We start from the raw sequence: 19,472 nt of genomic DNA, 5'->3' as shown, positions 1-19,472 counted from the left end.
TGGATATTCTGCTGTTTGTTTTGCTTTTAAGAAGATAGCAGTTTTTAGAAAGAAAGCTCAGTATTGTTTTCAGTGTCCTGGTGGACTCAGAAATATTTTGGGACTATTTGTCTTTTGTCAAGGTTTTTTGTGTGTGTTTGCGTATTTCTGTGTTCCTGCTAAAAAGTAAAAGCATGCAGCTGTGGAATCAAACATGAAACTCAGGTTTTGAGTTTATAGAGAGTTTGTGCTTCGTTTTCACAAATGGTGATGCCAAAAAATAGATGAAGCTTTAAACACTGGTTCAGATTTGTTGATATTAAAAGCAAACCAAACTGAGTTATTAAAGACTTTATTTTAAATCATATTCTTAAGAGTGTAAGATTTTTATGGGCTATTTCATGGCATGATAGTGGCAATTTATCGTTTTGTTAACTGTAAGTTAGATAAGACAGAACTCTTATCCTGATTTCATCAAGAATTTACTACTTCAGGGAAGCGGTTTCGAACTTTAGTCGGGGCCACTGACTAGTCACATGACTCATTTGCTCTTTTTCTTTGAAAGGCGTTAACATTTTTACCACGTTTTAGCATGCGTGTTTGAAAAAGAATCCTCACAGAATCCTATATAAGTAGCTTCCACAGACTCAGCTTATTAGTACCCCATACTGGGATGATATAAGGTAAGAGTTACATAGCTCACTGGATAACTCAATAGATGCCAAAGATATATTTTATGTTATAATTGGAAGGTCCTTATTTTTCTTTTATATGCTGTTTAAATGCTAACTTAAGAACAATGCTTAGAAGTACCTTTGTGATAAAAATATCTATGTTGGGCTTCACAGCTTTAAGTTTGCAATGAAATTAAAATATGAAATAGACAAAAACATAGAAATCACAGACAGTTTTGAAAGAACTAAAAACAAATTTTTTTTTTAGCATTTTAGAATTTGCATTATGGTAAAATAGGATTGACTCATAGAAAGTCAGATTCCAGTCTCCTAATTTTTGCTGGGTGGCCTTTTAACTTTCTCTGTCTAATGGAAACAGGAAATAAATTTTTCAAAGTATGAATCTGAGCAGTCATTTTTAATTTCATGTTTCAAAGCAAACCTCCAAGAAACAGTAACTATGAATGATGTATGGGGCTGTATAACAGCCTCATCTCTGCTTCATTGCTGTCAATCAATAACTGAGAAGGGCCTACTGTAATACCTGCTGCGGTATCAATGAGCTGAGAATCTATCACCACTGCCAAGATTATCCAAAAATCCCTTTCAACATGAATCTAATCCTCTTTGTAGTTTGAAGCAAGTCCAGGAAGACTGAGGGGTTCTGAGGTGGGCACCCTAGTAAGTTCTAATTAATTGAATTGAACTGATTTTTGTCTGACAAGCTCCCTTCCCAGAATTAAAAAAAAAAAACAACCCATCAGCTTTAAGTTCTATACTGAAGTATTTAATTTGATCCCAAACAATTTTTTTTTTTTTAAATTTACAGTCTAATTTGTTGAAAAAAAAAAATCACATTTTGAGTTGCTTCACAAAAAAAAAAACAACTTTCCCTGTGAAGCTGCAAATGAACTGAAAGGCTGTATGTGGCTATAGTGGGGCTACACGGAGACTGCACATTGTTAGGAAGAGAGAGATCTTGTAGCTGTTGGTGGCTCTAAGTGTGGTTTATAGGGATTAACCTCTGACTACAGAGGAAGCTGACTTAGGCAAAAACTAAGCAGCCTTAGGATCCAGTAAAGCAGAGCTCTGAATAAGGGTTTTCTTTCCAGGCACTTTTCCAGGCTGTGAAAGACACACCTTTTGTTGCTTCAACTATACGGTTGTCTGTTGCCTGTTTAGGTGGTCCGACTTTAACTGGTAATTTGCAGAGCCTGTTTGGGAGATCTGCTTTGTGAATAAGATGGAGATGATAGAGCTGGAAATGTGCCTTGGTCAATGCACAGTTCAGTCCTGTAAAGAAGAAGTGAAGTGGGACTGATGTAGGGAGAGGCTCAAGAGCAGCTCAGCAGGTGGCAGGAATAATAGAGGTTAAACAGTAAAAGGAAATGGCTGTGAACTGGAGTCCTGGGAATTAGCAAGGGCTTTCCCTCTGAAAGTAGAGACAAGAAAAATAAAGCATAGCTCTGGTTACCTGTGGGGAGTGTCATTTCTCATTACAACAAATAATACATCATTTCACAATAATCAATATTTGAGCAAGTATGTGCATTTGTGGGAAGCTCACCTTTTAACCTAGTATTTATTTAACAACAAATGCATAACTGTTTGAGCTGACACTTATAAGTCTGACACTTATACTTCTGTTGTGCAGCCCAGAAGATGGAGATCGAGACTGCAGACGAAATTGCAATTGTGGGAATAGGATGCAACTTTCCTGGGGGTGAGTTTTGGTGAAAACAAAGCAGGCTGCTGAGTGAATATTGAAAAGCACAATCATTTATTAACGTTGAAATGGAGAAAAGCAACACATTCCTCCCTTACTTCTGTAGAATTTGTTGCTTTGCTACTTGCTTGATCTTTTTATAAGGTCCTGCTGTGGTGGAAAATAATTGGTTCAAATTTGTCCACTGACAGACAGACCTGTAGTGCTGTAGATGGGCAGGGCATTGAGCTGCACATGTGTAACTCATACAAACAAACTGGATGGGCCTGGGGTGATTTGAACTTTTTCATGTGCACTGGCCAGATGATTGTGCATTGTTGCAGGAATATGCATCCATAGGGACAGGACAGATTGAGGGCCTGTCAATATCACCAGGTCTGGCTGTAATATGAATAGGTTGTGTCTTCCTAAATGAAAGCTTCCTCCTTTATTACAGTATAAACTTTGAAAGGTCCCAGATGAGCTAGATAAATCAACTCTGTGTCTGGTCAAGTTCTGCCTTTTATAAATACATACCTAAATGCTGCCTGTTGTACAAGATAGAAAGCTGACTTCAATAAAGAAAACTGGTATTGCCTACCATAATAAAAGACTGTGTTACAGTAGTTCTGTGTTTACAATCTTAGTTTATATTAGTCCTTGTAAAAGTGGCAGTTGATTTAGTGAGATTATTTGACTAATGAGATTAGTCGACTGATTTTGAGATTAGTTGGGTGGAAATATTTAGATAGCTGTGAGAGGCTGCTAGGTTCTGTCTGTTGCTGTCAAACTGTGCTCTTTACATTAGCTAAATATGGATTTAAAAAATCCAGAAATAATCCAGGGAGTGGAATACAGCTTTGCCCTTTCAAACCAGCATTCAGCTTTAAAGGTGACCATGCTAATCTCTGCCTTTCCTTGTTTTCTTTCTTGTCCTCACCACATTTCAGTTCCTGACTTCACTTTGTCCAAGATTCAGTAGGTATATGTGGTACAATGAGAACTATGATTCCTATAGCTAGTTGTGAGCAAATGTGAATGCTCTGAGTCTACTAAAGTGCTAGTAAATATGTAGAAGCAGTGTCTTGCCTGAGCATTAACTGCCAACTTAGTGCAAGCCACTTGTTGGTCCAGCCATACACGTAAAAGGACTCTTTTCACAACCATTGTTCTTAATTATCTCGCCATGCAGTATGTGAACATGTGCTCTCATCCTGTGCTGTGCATGCTCAGAACTGCTTTTCTGAGCTTGCCACAAAAGAACCATTGAGTGATGGGAGCTGCTAAACTACCCTGTGTCTGAGGCTGTGCCTATGATGAAGGACTAACTGTGGGAGGGCTTAGGTGGGAATTCTGTCCTGTGATCACTGTTACTGACTGCTGGCAGAGTCCCCAGCCTAGTGCTGGCCCACATCAGTTAGTGCTCTCCTAGTCAGTGCTTGGGCTTGCCACAGGTTAGTTAGCATGGGGACTGATCTCTTCACTGCTTGCCTAAAAGCAGGGGGCTGTTTGCAGAGTGAGTGTGGGTGAGGCCGCTTTGTATGCTGGGGAAGTGGAATCTGGGAGGAGGAGAAATATGGCTCACTGTGTGGATGTCATGTTAGCTGGTTTCAGGGCTGAGTGCCTAGACCTGGAGCTCTGTATCTCAACCAGTAAGGACAAGTAGTAGTCCACAATCCAGTAGTTGGGTATTTTGGCTCCCTCAGTACTGATTATACGCATACTTTTATGTTTGATTTAGATGCCCTTCTGGTGTTAGGTTACAAAGGGTAATGCCTCTTGCATTTTCCAGGTATTTGTAAGCTCAGTCTATTTTCAAAGAGGCAGAGGTGACCTTTTGCTGTCAGTGGAGCTGCCTGAGGAGTGGTGCTGTACAGGTTCAGAAAGACCTCATCATATCCATGTGGTCATTAAGGACATGATGCATGCATGTAGTGGATGCAGTGGCATGGTATGGAAGTGGCTACAGCATAAGGTTAAGGATTTTGTGAAGTTCCTTTGCTTTTAGGCAAGCAGTGAAGGGATCAGTCATGCCTTTCCATTTTCCTTTTATTGAAGAATGATCATTTGTTTCTCTGGTGATTATACTTGAGCAACCTAGATCTATATGCGGGAGTTCCTTGTAACTGAGTGTGCATTTCTGAGTCTGCGTGGGGAGGAGGAGCACAGACTTAAACCTACTTAAAAGCCTTTCTGCAACAGGTGATGGAATTGACAATTTCTGGAAAGTCCTAGAGGAAGGCAGAAATTGCACAGAAGAAATTCCCCCTGAGAGATTCAATGTCGAAGAATGGTATGATCCGGATGAAAACAAGCCGGGAAAAATATGTACAACACGAGCTGCTCTTCTCAATGAGTGAGTCTGTTATTCTGCTGTGCCACTGACTTTTTTTGTTCTTAGACTGATATGCCGAGTCTTTCAGAGGGTGCAAGGCACAAGGAGAGCTTATAAATGGGACCTAGGAACTGTCTTTCTTTTATATAACATGATGAACATTCAGTTCAGTCAAACTGCAAGAATTTCTGGTGTGGAACTTCAATGAGCAAATTTAGTTGCAGTCCATGTTAAGCACATATGTACACGGTAGTGAACACATATGACCTTTGATTACATAATAAAAAAATCACATAATCCAGCATGTATGTAGATCCTCACCATGTGTTGAGATATTACCTGCCATGTGCATGCCTGTCTGCATTTTTTGGTCTACAAAAGTACACAGGTATCATGCATGAGTAGGTATTTATACTGCATCTGAGTTGGGCTCCAGCCTTTCAAATAATTCATACTGTCTATAGTACTACTGCACCAGTTACTGCTTTGCTTTAGATGAAATTGCAAAAAATGTATACTCTGTGTCTAGAAGTAGAAGCATATTGCATAGATAGTGTATCATTTTATGGGCTGTGTATTTTAGATTTAATTCATTTGACAACCACCTGTTTGGGATTAATAATATGGAAGCTGAACGCATGGATCCGCAACAGAAGTTACTGATTGAATGCACGTTCAAAGCCCTGGAGGATGCAGGAGTCCCTGTAGAAGCTATCAGTGGCACCAACACAGGTGTTTTTGTTGGTAAGATGAAAATTTAGCAGTGAATTAACTATGTTTGAACCTCACAGAGATCAGAGCACTCCTTCATAAACTTTACATACATATCTAGCACTGGAGATCTAAAGCTATTGTGCTATGACCCTGCTGATTATTTTTTCACAGGAATTACTAGGCTACTCTAGAAGTTCATTATAATTCATGTATCTATTTTAGATGCCTCTCTTAGCATCTTCATACCCTGAGGTTGAAGCAGGAAACAGCTAAACTGCCTTCCCGACCCTTTCCAGGAATGATACTCTCAAGACAGGCCTAAACTTTTTTCCAGTATACTGTTTTCCAGTATAACATTGTTAAAGTGTTGTGGGGGTTAAGATCCTTTTAAATCATCAGAAATCCTCATGTATATATTAGTGTGCTACTAAGGTGCATATGTCCAGCTGCTTACCTCAGTACCTGGAACAGTTCTGGAGAATATAATGGGTGTTGTTGAAGGACATTTAAAGGACAATGCAGTCATCAGACACAGTCAACAGGAAAAGTTTTGTTTAATCTGATATCCTTCTAAAGTAAGGACACCTACCTAGTGGTTGAAAGGAAAGTGGAAGATGTAGTTTTCTTGGATTTTAGTAAGGCTTTTGATACTGTCCCTCACAGCATTCTGGACAAGTCCAACTGGTAGATGACCAGGTACACTGTGTACTCAGTGAAGAACTGGGTGAAGGGCAGGGCTGAAAAGTTATGGTGAATGTGGCTGCATAGGGCTGGTAACCAGTCACCAGCAGTGTTCCTCATTGCTCAATACTAGGGCCAGTTCTGTTCACTATGTTTATCGATGGTCTGGATGCAGGAGTTGAATGCACCATTAGTAAGTTTGCAGTGATACTAAATTGGGAGATAGTGTTGACTCTCTTAGGGGACAAGAGGCCTCGCAGAGGGATCTAGGTATGTTAGAGCATTGTGGAATCCTCAAAGGCGTGAAATTTAACAAGAAAAAAATGCCAGATTCTGCACCTGGGACAGGGTAGCACTGGACACAAGTATAAACTGGGAGAGAAGTGGCTGAAGAAAGGCTGGAGAAAGGAGTGCTTTTCAGAAAGAGATCTGGTGCATTAATTAAATACAGTATAATCAGCTGGTCAAAAGAGGTGATTATCCCACTGTATTTAGCATTGGTGCAGCTTCACCTTGAGTACTGTGTGCGGTTTCTGGGCACCACGATTTAAAAAGGAGGTGCATACAGGAGAGCAACAAAGCTGGTGAAATGGCTGAAAGGCATATGCTCTGAGGAGTGGCTAAGGCCCCTGGGTCTGTCTAGTTGAGAGAATAGAAGATTGAAGGGTGAACTCTGCTCTCCACAGCTTCCTGAGAGGAGGAAGTGGAAAGGGAGATGCTGCTCCCTTCTCCCTATGACAGGAAGCATGGCAATGATACAAAGCTGTGTCAGGAGAGGTTTGCATTTGACCTTAGGAAGCATTTATTTACAGGGTGGTCAAACAGTGAAAAAAGCTCTCCATAGAGATTGATGAGCCAAGCCTGTTAGTGTTTAAAAGACATTTGAACAATGCCCTTAATAATATGCTTTAACTTTTGGTGAGATGCAAATTGGTCAGGCAGTTGGACTACACGATAATTGCAGGTAACTTTCAACTGAACTATGCTATGCTGTGCTGTGCTGTGCTGTGCTGTACTCTGCTATGCTATTTGGTCAAGGAGCTAGAATAACAGCACATTTTTCCTGGTGTAATCTGTGTCTCTTTTAAGGGAGTTTTCTGGGAAAGTTAGCCTGATGTAACTATAAAGGTAAACTCTTTACCTTTTAGTCTGAGATATGCTCTTCTTTCACAGACAAGACTATTCCTTGCTCTCTGAATAAAGATGTTGCATTTTCTACACATGCCCATGGTCTTGAGGATCCACCATATTTGAAGCATATGTATTCACAGAAAGAGGACACAACTTCTCTCACAGGCCCTGTTCTTTTCTATTTCTGTCTTATTTACTGGATCACATCAAGCAAACCAAAGATAAAAGCGTTAGATGTAGCTTATGCTATGACCTTTAACCTGGTACACGTGAGGAACTGAAACTAATGTCTTGTGTATTTCTATCCCAGCTGTTCTCATTGTAGCTTCTTAATTTCCATCGCTCAATCAAAACAACCACTCTCAAACTGAGATACAAGCTACAAAGAGCTTAGCGGCATCATACAATGAGTTAAACCATCAGGAAAGGCTTGTCATTTACTGTGCAGGTAGCAATTTCAAGTGTTAGGTATGTTTATGTAAGTTGGGTCCAGGAAAAATTGCTGAGAGTTTTGCCTGTGACTTGTGTTGAAGCAAAGTTTCACCATAGAAGCACTATTGATGCCATGTAGTTTGCTATTAAAACAAAAAAACTCAAACCACACTATCAGTTTTAGAAGTGTACATCCCTTTTCCTCGCTTGGGTTAATATGCCATGTATTTGATATTTTTACAGGAATTATGAATCGAGACTATGAAGTCATAACAAGCAGAATAGTGACTGAAATGAATCATTATGATGGTACTGGATCAGCGATGAGTATTATTGCTAACAGGGTGTCATTCACATTTAATCTGACTGGACCATCACTGACTATTGACACTGCATGTTCATCTTTTCTTTTTGCTCTGCACTACGCCTTGCAAACAATTAAATCAGGTAACAGAACTGAAGAGATGCTAGACAGTGAAATTAGGATTGCTACTATTTCTGTCTCTTATTCTGGACATCCCAACATGAGTATGTTTCTATTTTACTCCAGGAGATTGTGAGGCAGCAATCTGTGGTGCAGTGAACTGCATAATAGATCCCCGCACCTTTGTGTCTCTGAGTAAAGCAAAAATGATCTCTCCGGAGGGTCTAAGCAAACCTTTCTCCAAACAGGCAGACGGCTATGGAAGGGGAGAAGGCTGTGGTGTTCTTTTCCTCAAACCACTGAAAAAGGTAAGACCGCTTGTGAAGCAGTGTAACATAAGAGTGGTTGCTCACCTGCTCTTAAAATTACTTTCCCAGAAAAGATTTTCCAATTCAAGCTTAAGATTAATGGAACGTTTATTAAGCATTAAGCATTTATGTACTTCCCCTACTATGGGAAATGGATCACACATTTAAAAGTTAGCATTATACTTTGTCTGTTCTTGGTTTTGTTGTTCTGTTCTCTCCTATACAGAGAAAGCACAAGATTATTAAAGGTTATTTTTCCTTTTTAATGAAACAGGCAAAGGAAGACTACAGCAAAATCTGGGGTGTTATAAACATCAGTGCAATTAATCAGAATGGTAGGTTTGTGACACCAATCACAAGACCATCTCAAATACAGCAAGAGAATTTACTGCGCAGAATTTACGAAACTCATGTTGATCCCTCAGTTGTGCAGTATATTGAAGCACATGGTACAGGAACTGCTGCTGGAGATCCTACTGAAGCTGAAAGCCTAGGTAATGTCATTAGTAAAAAGAGGTCTTCACAGGTTTCCATTTTGAAAATTGGTTCAGTGAAAGGAAATATTGGGCACACTGAATCAGCTGCTGGAGCAGCAGCATTAATCAAAGTGCTTCTGATGATGCATCATGGAAAGTTTGTTCCATCCTTGCATTACTCGAAGGAGATGAGCAGCATCGATACAGAGAAATTAAACCTAGAAATTCCCACAACTGTAGAGCCCTGGGAAGAATCCGGTGAGTATGGAAGAGTAGCTGCCATCAACTGCTTTGGATTTGGAGGAACCAATGCTCATGTTGTAGTCAGGCAGGCAAAGAAGCTAGAGCCTCTTCCTGCCTTCAAGAGGCCTCTTGAATTAGTTCTGCTGTCAGCAGCATCAAGTAAGTCCCTTCAGATGACAATGGCTGATACAGCTGACCAGCTGAGCACAAGGAATTCCATAACCCTCCCAGGCCTGGCCTATACGTCTGCCTGCAGAAGAAGCCATGCTAACCACAGGTACCGAAAAGCATTTGTCACAAATTCTCTCCAACACTTGCAGCAGCAGGTTATGCCAGCAGCCAGCACTGAAGTTGCCATGTCAAAGGTGGAACCACAGCTGGTGTTTGTGTTCTGTGGCAATGGTGTAACACTGAAGGAGTTCAGTGAGGTGTTGCTGAGCTCCGAGCCCGTGTTCAGAGACAAGTGTAAGGAAATCGAAGTGCTTTTTCAGAAACATGCTCCCATTAGCTTCCTGCCAGCAAGAGGTGAAAGCCCGAAGGATTTGTTGGATCCAGAGCTTTTCCAGGTCATGCTTTTTACCCTGCAGGTTGCCCTAGGTGCCCTTCTGAAATACTGGGGTATTAAGCCAGTCGCTGTTGTTGGCCACTCAGTAGGGGAAGTTGCTGCTGCACATTTTGCTGGGTGCCTTTCCCTGGCAGATGCAGTCAAAGTGATTTATCACCGGAGCAGGCTGCAGTCAAAGACTGAGAGTGGCAGAATGCTGGTGGTTGGAAACATCCCTGTTGAAGAGATTGTTGAATATCTGCATCCCTACTCAGGAAAGGTGTGCATTGCCGCTTTCAACAGCCCGATTTCCTGCACCTTGTCTGGGAATTCCTACTTTATGGATGCTGTCCAGAGAGATTTAGCTCAAGCCTTCAGACAGAGAAACATCTTTCTTCATGTTTTAAGCGTCTCAGCTGCGTACCACAGCCCTAGCATGGATAAGATACTTGGGGAGTTGGAAGAGAACATACAGCCTTTAGAAAAACAGAAGGGGGAAATTGAAGTGATTTCAACGCTGACTGGGGTGGCTGCTTCTGAAAATGACTTTGCTCAGGGCAAATTCTGGGCCCGGCATATTCGTGAGCCTGTTGCTTTCACTCAAGCCATCAGAACTGCAGCCAGAGATAGGGAAAATGTGGTGTTTGTGGAAATAAGTCCTCACCGAGCATTGCAGCGGAACATAAGGGAAACTCTAGGAAACAGCACAAAGGTGTTCTCTTCTTTGCAAAATGATGTAGAGTATCAGACACTCCTTACCCTGGTAGGAAATCTGTTTGAACTGGGATATAACCCCAACTGGCAGCACTTTTATAATGGGTATCAAAGTGCTCCAGTGGACATTCCACGGTATCAATTTGATCGCAAAAAACTTATTAGGTATCTGAAATTATATCAAGATGCAGGAAGATACGTCAGTGACAGTCATCCTTTGATTAAAGGCATAAACAGTGACAAAATGGAGTTTAGCTGCCTGCTGTCTCAGGGCACAGCATCGTACATATATGAGCACAAGAACAATGGCGTGGCTTTAGTCCCTGGTACTTTTTATGTGGAGCTTGGTCTGGCCTCTGTGATGAGCAGCTCAAGGCCTAAAGTGCCTCTCAGTTCTTGTCAGATGAGTATCAATTTTTCTGCACCGTGTGTTCTCACACAGAGCTCCCAAGTCTTGAGCATCAAGCTGAGTCCACAAAAAGCAGTGACAGCCTTTGAGATACTGTCTCCCTCTAATGTAATTTATGCTGCAGGCCAAGTAACAAAGGGGCCTGAAGCTGTGGTGGAAGAAAGGACCATCTCCTTCCAAGACATCTGTCAAAGATGCAGGTTGGTGATAAGCAGAGAGGAGGTTTATGAAGCACTGTCTCAAACTGGCTTTCAGTATGGCCCCATATTCAAGCAGCTCAGTGATGTGCACTATTGCCAGGAACTAAAGGAAGCTATAACAAGCATAAAGGTAAACAAGGAGACGGCCATAGATATGTACAGCTACTGTATCCATCCAGTACTGCTTGACTGTTTTCTTCAGATGACCACTGTTATGACTTCAAGGACTTTCCCATCATCTAGAGTAGGCTTTCCTTCAGAAATAGGCAGCCTGGTGGTGCTCCGACCGCTGGAGGAAGAAATGATGATATATATGAGAACAAGCAAATCCACTGAGAACTGCCTGGAGGTCTGTGGGTGCTTTATGGACAAACAAGGCTCCATTTTGGCTGAACTAAAGCGTGTTGCCATCACTTTCATGAAGCAAGCATCTTCCAGAGGTAATGAGTTAATGCTTGAAAACAAGTGGACAGAAATATCCCTTTCACAGATAGCTGGAAATCGGGGGGCTATGCCCAGAGTCCTAGTGTTTGCTGACAAATTTGGGATAGCTGAGAAGCTCAAAAAATATTTGCATCCTGATTCAAGATACATTATGTATGAAGATTGGGAAGCCCTCCTGGAAGGCCATACGCAGGATAAAATGAGAGCAGAGGTTGAGAATTATGATGAAATTCTGTTCCTGTGGGGAATTCAAAAGTTAAATGAACGTTTCCCAAGCAAAGTGGTAGACCAATTATCAAAGTGTTGTGAAGCCTATCGCCAAGTTGTTGTGGCATTAAGAGAGAAAATGTCACGCTGTTTAGTCAGAGTGATCACCTACAGAACAACTGAAAGATACGTAGACCATGTTAACTGTGGGTTTGCATTGTATGGCATGACCAGAACTTGTATCCTTGAAGTTCCAGAAATCATATTTCAGATGATTGACCTCAGCTCTGCCAGTTCCCTGGACATCTCAGTGCTAGCAGATGTTCTTGTCAAACACAAAACTGTAGAGTATTCAGAACTTTGCATCAGCCAAGGAAGAACTTACATGGCTGAAATCAGACGCACACCTTTTGTAGATGCAGATTACTGCCAACCTGTAAGATCTGTCCAGAATTCAGAAATATTTACTTTGTACACTTCTGATCCGTACACGGCAAAAGACTTGTCTGCTGAATCGTCCACCAGCATTGCTACTCAACTTGATAAACACAGCGTTGAAATTCAACTGGATAAAATATGTCTCCACTCAGAAGATTATTTTCCCATTAGTGTTTCCAGTTATAATTTTGGTAAGACACTGTACTGGAATTCACAAGTAGTGGACAAACACAGACTTTTAGCTCTGGATTTCAGTGGCACAGTCACAGCAACAGGTGTTGATGTAAAGAAAATTAAAGTGGGAGATCATGTGGTTTCATGTTATCCATCTGCTGCGTCATCCAGGGTTCAGATTCCAGGAACAGTTTGTTTCAAAGTAAATAAATTCCCATGCTTCCAGAATGTCCCTTGTATGTCATACTTCATCATTGCATGGGAAATCTTCAATAAGAGATTACCTAAGGGGAAATATGGTAGAACATTGGGCATTATATCTACAGAGCCATCATCAGGTTTTTGCCATGTTCTTTCTGCTGCAGCAGAAGAGATGGGTTGGAGAACAGTACTTGCGAAGCCCACTCCTGATAAATTCCGGTATATAAGCTTATGCAATGCTCTTGTTGTTCTTCCTCCAGTAAACAGATTGTCTCAGGAGGATCTGGCCCACATGTGCTTTCTTAAAGATGTGGTGGTAGTGTGTGGCCATCGACAGTCTGAGTGTATCCAGAACGCCAATGAAATGGATCATGAAAATATCAGCTTTCATATCCTTACACTTACCAATATTTTCCAGAAAGCATCTCTAAAGGAACTGCAAAAGGCTCTGCGCGCATGGATCAATTCCATGGATATGAAAAAGTTTAGACATCTGTCAGGTTATGTTTTTCAGCAGACTGAGCAGTTTGAAAGCATAAACTCTGTGATGTCATATTTTACCTGCAAATCTGTCCCACTTGCTGTACTGAGAAAACAGAAGGACATGACTATGCTTTCAGATATACCACTGTATGGATCCCAGAAGCTGTTTAAGCAGAATGCTGTTTATGTAGTAGCTGGGGGGCTCACTGGACTTGGCTTTGAAACAGTGAAATTCATAGCCAAGAATGGAGGAGGGTTTATTGCAATATTCTCCAGGAAAATGCCAAGCAAGGAGAAGCAAGAAGAGATTAAAGCTTTGCAGGAGCAGTATAAAGAGAGCAAAATACTGTTTGTGCAGTGTGATGTTACTTCAACCAATGATGTTGAGAAAGCTTTCCAGTCCATTGCAAACATCTTTGCGGGGAGTCCAATCAAAGGTGTATTTCAAAGTGCTGTTGTTTTACATGACGGCTATCTTGAAGTTCTGAAGTTGGCTGACTTTCAGAAAGTGCTGAGTCCAAAAGTAGCAGGGACCCTAAATCTTCACTGGGCTACCAGAGGCCAGGAGCTTGATTACTTTGTGTGCTATTCCTCTGTAACTTCCTTTCTGGGAAATTCCACCCAGACAAACTATGCAGCTGCAAACTCTTTCTTGGATATCTTCTGCCTCTACAGGAGGAACTGTGGGCTTTCTGGCCAATCCATTAACTGGGGTGCTTTGAACCTTGGCATATTGCTCAATCAAAACCATCTTCAGTCCGTTCTGGAATCCAAGGGCATAGACATTCTGCAAGTGCATGAAATTCATGAGTATCTCAGGAGGAGCTTACTTATGAATAATCCACAGCAAGTTGTAGCCAAATTAAACTATCAAATTTTATTACATCATGTTTTTTCTCAGATTATTTCACTCAAAAATCGCTTCCAATCATTTCTATCAGAAGAATACAAGAACAAGCCTGAAATCTCTGAGAAAACTCAAGTCCAGGATGCCGCCTCAATCAAACCTGAAGACTATATCATCTCACTGGTGACTGAACTCACCAACTTGAGCCCAGATGACCTAACCATGAATACAGCACTTTCATCATTGGGCATAGACTCTATGTTAGCTATGACAATTCAGAACCGTGTCTTTCAAGAGAGAAAGGTGAACATACCTCTTCTGAAACTGCTTGATCCTCACACAACTCTGTCAAATTTAGTAGTAGTTTTAGAAGAAACAAGCAAGGCAAGAGGAATAGTTAAGAAAAAACACCCTGTAGTTGAAAGTACAGAAAATGGAAGCTGGCTATAAGAGTCTTCTCATTCAGGAATTGTGTAGCTTTGAAGATACCTGGCCCCTTCATAGTACCTAAGAATGAGTCATTGCAGACCAGGTAGAATATCTGGTGAGCTCTTCTGCATCAACCCAGAAAACCCCACAGCTACATTCTTCTGCCATTGTGTTAGCCGTTTTAATTTCAGTCAGTTGTTTGACTTGTTACTTTCAATGTTTTGTATCTTCGTTTTAACTGGAAATAGGTAGGTTAATACATACACATTTTAATTTGGTAAAGGTGGATGTTCAACACACATTGCATTTTTCAAACCTGTCCTGGTTTGGCTGGGACAGAGTTACTTTTCTTCCTAGTAGCTGGTGCAGCACTGCATTTTGGCTTTAGTCTGACAATAATGCTGATAACGCACCAATGGTTTAGTTGTAAGTAGTGCTTACCGTGATCAAATACTTTTCAGTCTCATACTCTGACAGTGAGGAGGGGCATGGGAAGCCAGGAGGAAGCAGAGACAGGACACCTGACCCAAACTAGCCAAAGGGGTATTCCATACCACAGCACGTTATGCCCAGTATAGAAACTGTGAGGAGTTACCCAGAAGGCCCAGATTGCTGCTCAGGTTGGGCTGGGTATCGGTGGGTGGGTGGTGAGTAATTGTATTGTGTATCACTTGTGTTTATTGTTTGTTTTTCCTTTCCCCATTTAGTTTTATATTCTCTCTGCCATGTTTTTCCCTTATCATTATTATTATTAGTAGTAGTATATTGTACTTTAGTTATTAAACTGTTCTTATCTCAACCTGGGGGGTCTACATTCTTCTAATTCTTCTTCCCATGCCACCTGGGGAGGAGTGAAGTAGGGGTGAGTGGCTGCATGGTGGAGTTACCAACTGGGTCTAAACCACAACAAAGCCATATTAAAGTCTTGATGGAAATGGTATGTTTGCATCTCTAAATGATGAATATACATGTAAAAGAGTATAAGATTATCACTATTTTTGTCATTATTGTATTCTTAATGTATTACTCTTTTTTGAATACTATCAAATGTGTATAAATGTATAGACATCTTTCTGAAAGACGTCTAAATGTTGTGAAATTCAAAGGTTTCTTCTCAAAAAATTAAACATTATTTTCCTTATGTATGCAAAAATCTTAAAAGTTTATCAGTTGCAAAGCATACAGTAAAGCAACTGTTTTTCTTTATTAATTAACCACATTTTATGAAAGCCCAAATAAACAACAAGAGTAAAAAAGTTTAAAAAACAAAGCCTAAGGTGTGTTTTTGTCTTATTTTGATTTTCTGTCCCTCACCCACTCTCCTGGTTTAAATTTTCCTAATCATAACACCTGCCTTTGTTTTACCCCAGTTAGAAAATACAAACTTTTTTCCAGAGACATTGAAGAAAACTTCATTTATAATATCTTAATATGGGAACAGTGTCCTTGTATTGTTTCTCCCTTTTATACCTGATTATCATTCATCGTGAGATGTCCCTTCCAGCGCTGCTTGCATTCTCCAGTGTATGAAGTATCCATGGACTATGAGGTCCTGCTGAAACTATCTCTTCTCCAGGCTGAACAAGCCCAGTTCCCTCAGCCTTGTCTCACTGCTCTGGTGCTCCAGACACCAAGCATCTTGATGGCCTTCTGCTGATCTTAGTCAAATTTATCTATATCATTCTTATATTGTCAGGTCCGGAACTGGACCAGGGTTCCAGATGTGGTGTAATGAGTGAAGTGCAGTGTACTGGTTCTACCACCAGTGTGATGTAGTGAGTAAAGGTGAAGATTCACTTCCCTCAATCTATGGGCTATGCTCCTGCAGATACAGTCCACCTGACTGTTAGCCTTCACTGCTGCCAGCATGTGTGGTGAACTTGTGCTCAGTCCACTGACCACAGGACTCCCTGATTCTTTATATCCAAGCTGTTCCCAGCTCATAACATTGTGGGCTTAGTCTGTTTCACATGCAGAACTGGTGCAGGGGGCTATTCCATTCCAGGTGCAAGGCCTTGCATTCACCATAGTTGAAATTGATGAAGATTCTCTTAAGCTGCTTATCCCTCTGAATAGTGGCCCTTCTCTCCAATGTGACAAATGCACTGCTGATATCACCCATTAGGCTGTGGTAGTGCATCCTCCCTCCCCCATCCTCTGGGCTGCTCCATGATCTCAGGAATTCCCATCAGATCTTGGCCTTTGTGTAATGAGTTGGGTGGTGAAGCACCCCTTGACCACACCAGGAATCTTGCGTGGTTAAGGAGGGAGGCACTGATCATACCTCAGACTCCTGTTCCATGACTAAGGAGGGGGAGCAAGAGAGGGGATAATCACTTATCCCCTGACAGCCTTAGAACACTCCTCTTGATCATAGCCCAAGTGGAATGGTACAATTGTTACTGCAGTTTTGAAAAGTTGCTAGTAGTTCCAACTCAGGCTGTGGCCAGGATGGAAATTTACTGATGACTAAAGCCAATTATCTTGCAATCCTACAAACAGTGTTCCTAAGTGAGACCCTCTGAACTCTCCTCAACCACAGCAGGCTGTGACCAGCATGTCCCTCTGAGTGGGATGCCCCTCAGAGTTTGCAAACTCCCAAGTTTGCTGTAATTGGAGGACTATTGCCAAAAGACAGACCCTGGGCTGAAGTCCCCCACTCCTAGAGATTTGACTACTACCTGTGAAGAAATGCAGAGACATTGGACTTGAATACTTCACCAACTTGTGTGGAATTTTTAACAGGTATTCCTCTTCATATAGACATATATGTCTTCATGTATGTATGTGTGCGTATGTCTGCATAGATTGTTATAGTAATTGTCATAAATTCTATTGACTTGTTTTATAAAATCCACCTTAAAACTGCAAACTGCTGCTAAATGACACATCCCTTACAACCTGAATCATTCCAAGTTTATGGTTCTGTATGGGAAGAGATCCCTGTGACCTTGCCCAAACATTTTGGAGGGAAGCATGGCATGAAGAAAGGAGCAAGTACCTCTATATGTATATAAATATACGCATAGGCATATGTAGAAAGGCACAGAGAGGTTTTTAAGTCCAGAGTGGTTCTGGTGCAGCAGAACTTAACCAATAGCCAGGCAACTCACAAAGCAGAGAAACACGCACATTTATTGTGCTTGTTGCCTGTGCTGCTCCCTGTGCAAAAGCACAAGAACCTTGCAGCGCTGATGGCAAAGTCAAAGCAGTAATGTAACAGGGCTGCTTCTCACAGAAATACATTGTATGATACAGAGCTTGGCAAACACTTCACGGTAAACTTCTGGGGTAAACCACTTGATTTCTGGGGTAAACCACTTGATCTTTCTTTGCTTTCTGATTTTTAAAATGAAAAATTTAACTTCAAGTATTATTAGAAAAAACACATATATGGCGTATTCAACTTACTCACATTGTAGTAGTCCATATGAGGAAGAAGAGATCTGTTTGCAGGGAGGGTTGGAACTAGATGATCTTAGGGTCTTTTCCAACCTAAACCATTCTGTGATTCTGTGATTCTGTGACATCAGTCTCTGGTCAGTTGAGGGCTTGAAGGACACACTCCGGAAAGTGTGATGTCAAGGATAGTTGCCATTATGTCAAACATGGCCATTGGTCACAAGAATTGCACTGACAAGCATGATGTGTGAACCAGGAAAGTAACCAGAGTGAACTGCAGATGCTATATACGTCCTTACTACTGTATGCTCTAACAGAAGAAAGCAGAAGCTTCCATTGCCTCAGATGACTGTTTCTGTACTACATCATATGACCAACTCATCAGAGGCAGCAATATGGGAAATGTTGCACTGTCATCCTGAACAATCTGAAATTAATGCATCCCACCTGCAAAAGAGCAAGCTTTTTACCTGAATGTTACACAGCATTGGTGAGGCCACACCTGGAGTGCTGTGCTCAGTTCTGGGCTCCTCAGTAGAAGAGAGACACGGCATACTGGAAAGTCCAGGAAACATTAAGGGACCGGAGCATCAATCCTATGAGGAAAGGCTGAGAAAATATCTTCTGGAAAAAAGAGAGAGGAGGGAGGTAACTGACTACTAATATGTCACCTTTCCTGCCATGAGTGGGTTTATCACCTATCACCTATTTGAGGTATCGCATTGCTTAAGCTTCTATGTTTGCTATGTCTCTATACATAGGCGGAGCTATGACATATACATCTATCCTTTTACTACATTTGCCTTATGAGGGACATTTCAATCTCAGAGCATCTGTTAAACCAAGCACTGTAGGCCCATTTGTCACTGAGAAATCACAGATGATAGCTCTGCTATGAAATCTTAATAAGTATTTTTCCAGCTTCTGAAAAATCAGGCCTGACTACAAGCACGGCTCATAAATCATTTCCAAAGAACCAACCTGTGCTAAACAATAACAAAAACATGGCAGCAAGTCCACAGAAATGCGGCATGTGCTCTCGAGGAGAGCAAAGCCCTGTGCTCCTGCAGTCACCTCACCTCAGTCTGCAAAGAAGAAGGTGTAATCAAAAGTTACACATGCTCTTCAGGAAGCTCAACATGCTCTCCTTGCTGTAATGAGATACACAACGGTCACTGAAGTGCTGAGAACGCAGCATAATGCCTGATCCAAAGGAACATGTCCTTTGAGGAGACAGTGCAGTAGAGCTTCATTGCTGCTTCAAAATGATTTGAACTCAAAAGTGGCTTCTTCAGTGTCATAGGCACTGGAGCTAACTTAAATAGAGATGATACACATGTATTAACTGCGCCATGCTAAAGCCGTCTATGTCAACTCCTGGCAAAACAGCAGATACAGAAGATGTGAGGAGGCTCAACACCCCAGGACAAACTGCCCATGTCAAAATTCAAAGCAAGGACAGCTATGGTTTCTTACTTAGGACAGTGGCAGGAGGAGGGACTGCAAATCTAAGAAGAAGGGCATTGCTAAGCACCCTGTTTCCCAGCTGGCCTATGGTTTGAGAAAAGAAAGAGTTCAAACCGAGCTCTCAAACTCCCCTCCTGCTCCCCGCCTAAACTCATTAGCCAGAGGTTCACCTCAAGCGAGCAGACATATTCTGCAGTGCAGAAGCCCAAGTGGTGAGCCGTGATGTCTGCTGATGGCTTGCCCACACCTGTCCAAAGGCTGGCTAGGGCTTGCCAGACTGCTCATTGTTGGTGTGGGAGCAGAGGAGAAGCAGCTGCAGCTCTGGACCACCTCATAGTCCTGCACCTCATGGCGCGGGATGGGATGTCCCAGGGAAAACACAGTGGCAGATGTCCTTGCAAGAGGCCTAAT

The 19,472-nt window shown here is 41.6% G+C and overlaps 1 protein-coding gene across 1 annotated transcript; it reads left to right on the top strand.

The window, feature by feature from the left end:
• The first annotated feature begins 968 nt into the window (after positions 1 to 968).
• Positions 969 to 14,304, top strand: LOC133276900 (uncharacterized). The gene is made up of 7 exons (XM_061468184.1): positions 969 to 1,322; positions 2,308 to 2,376; positions 4,561 to 4,714; positions 5,277 to 5,437; positions 7,895 to 8,098; positions 8,202 to 8,383; positions 8,658 to 14,304. The coding sequence occupies exons 2-7, from the start codon at positions 2,316 to 2,318 to the stop codon at positions 14,211 to 14,213; spliced, it is 6,318 nt and encodes a 2,105-aa protein (XP_061324168.1). The 5' UTR covers positions 969 to 1,322; positions 2,308 to 2,315; the 3' UTR covers positions 14,214 to 14,304.
• Positions 14,305 to 19,472: the final 5,168 nt, after the last annotated feature.

This window comes from Pezoporus flaviventris, unplaced genomic scaffold, assembly GCF_033815535.1.
Source record: "Pezoporus flaviventris isolate CSIRO_AGI_PZ_B2104156 unplaced genomic scaffold, CSIRO_AGI_Pfla_v1 ptg000047l, whole genome shotgun sequence".
Taxonomy (NCBI): domain Eukaryota; kingdom Metazoa; phylum Chordata; class Aves; order Psittaciformes; family Psittacidae; genus Pezoporus; species Pezoporus flaviventris.
The sequence above is the reverse complement of the archived record's forward strand: the minus strand, read 5'-3'. Positions and strand labels throughout refer to the sequence as shown.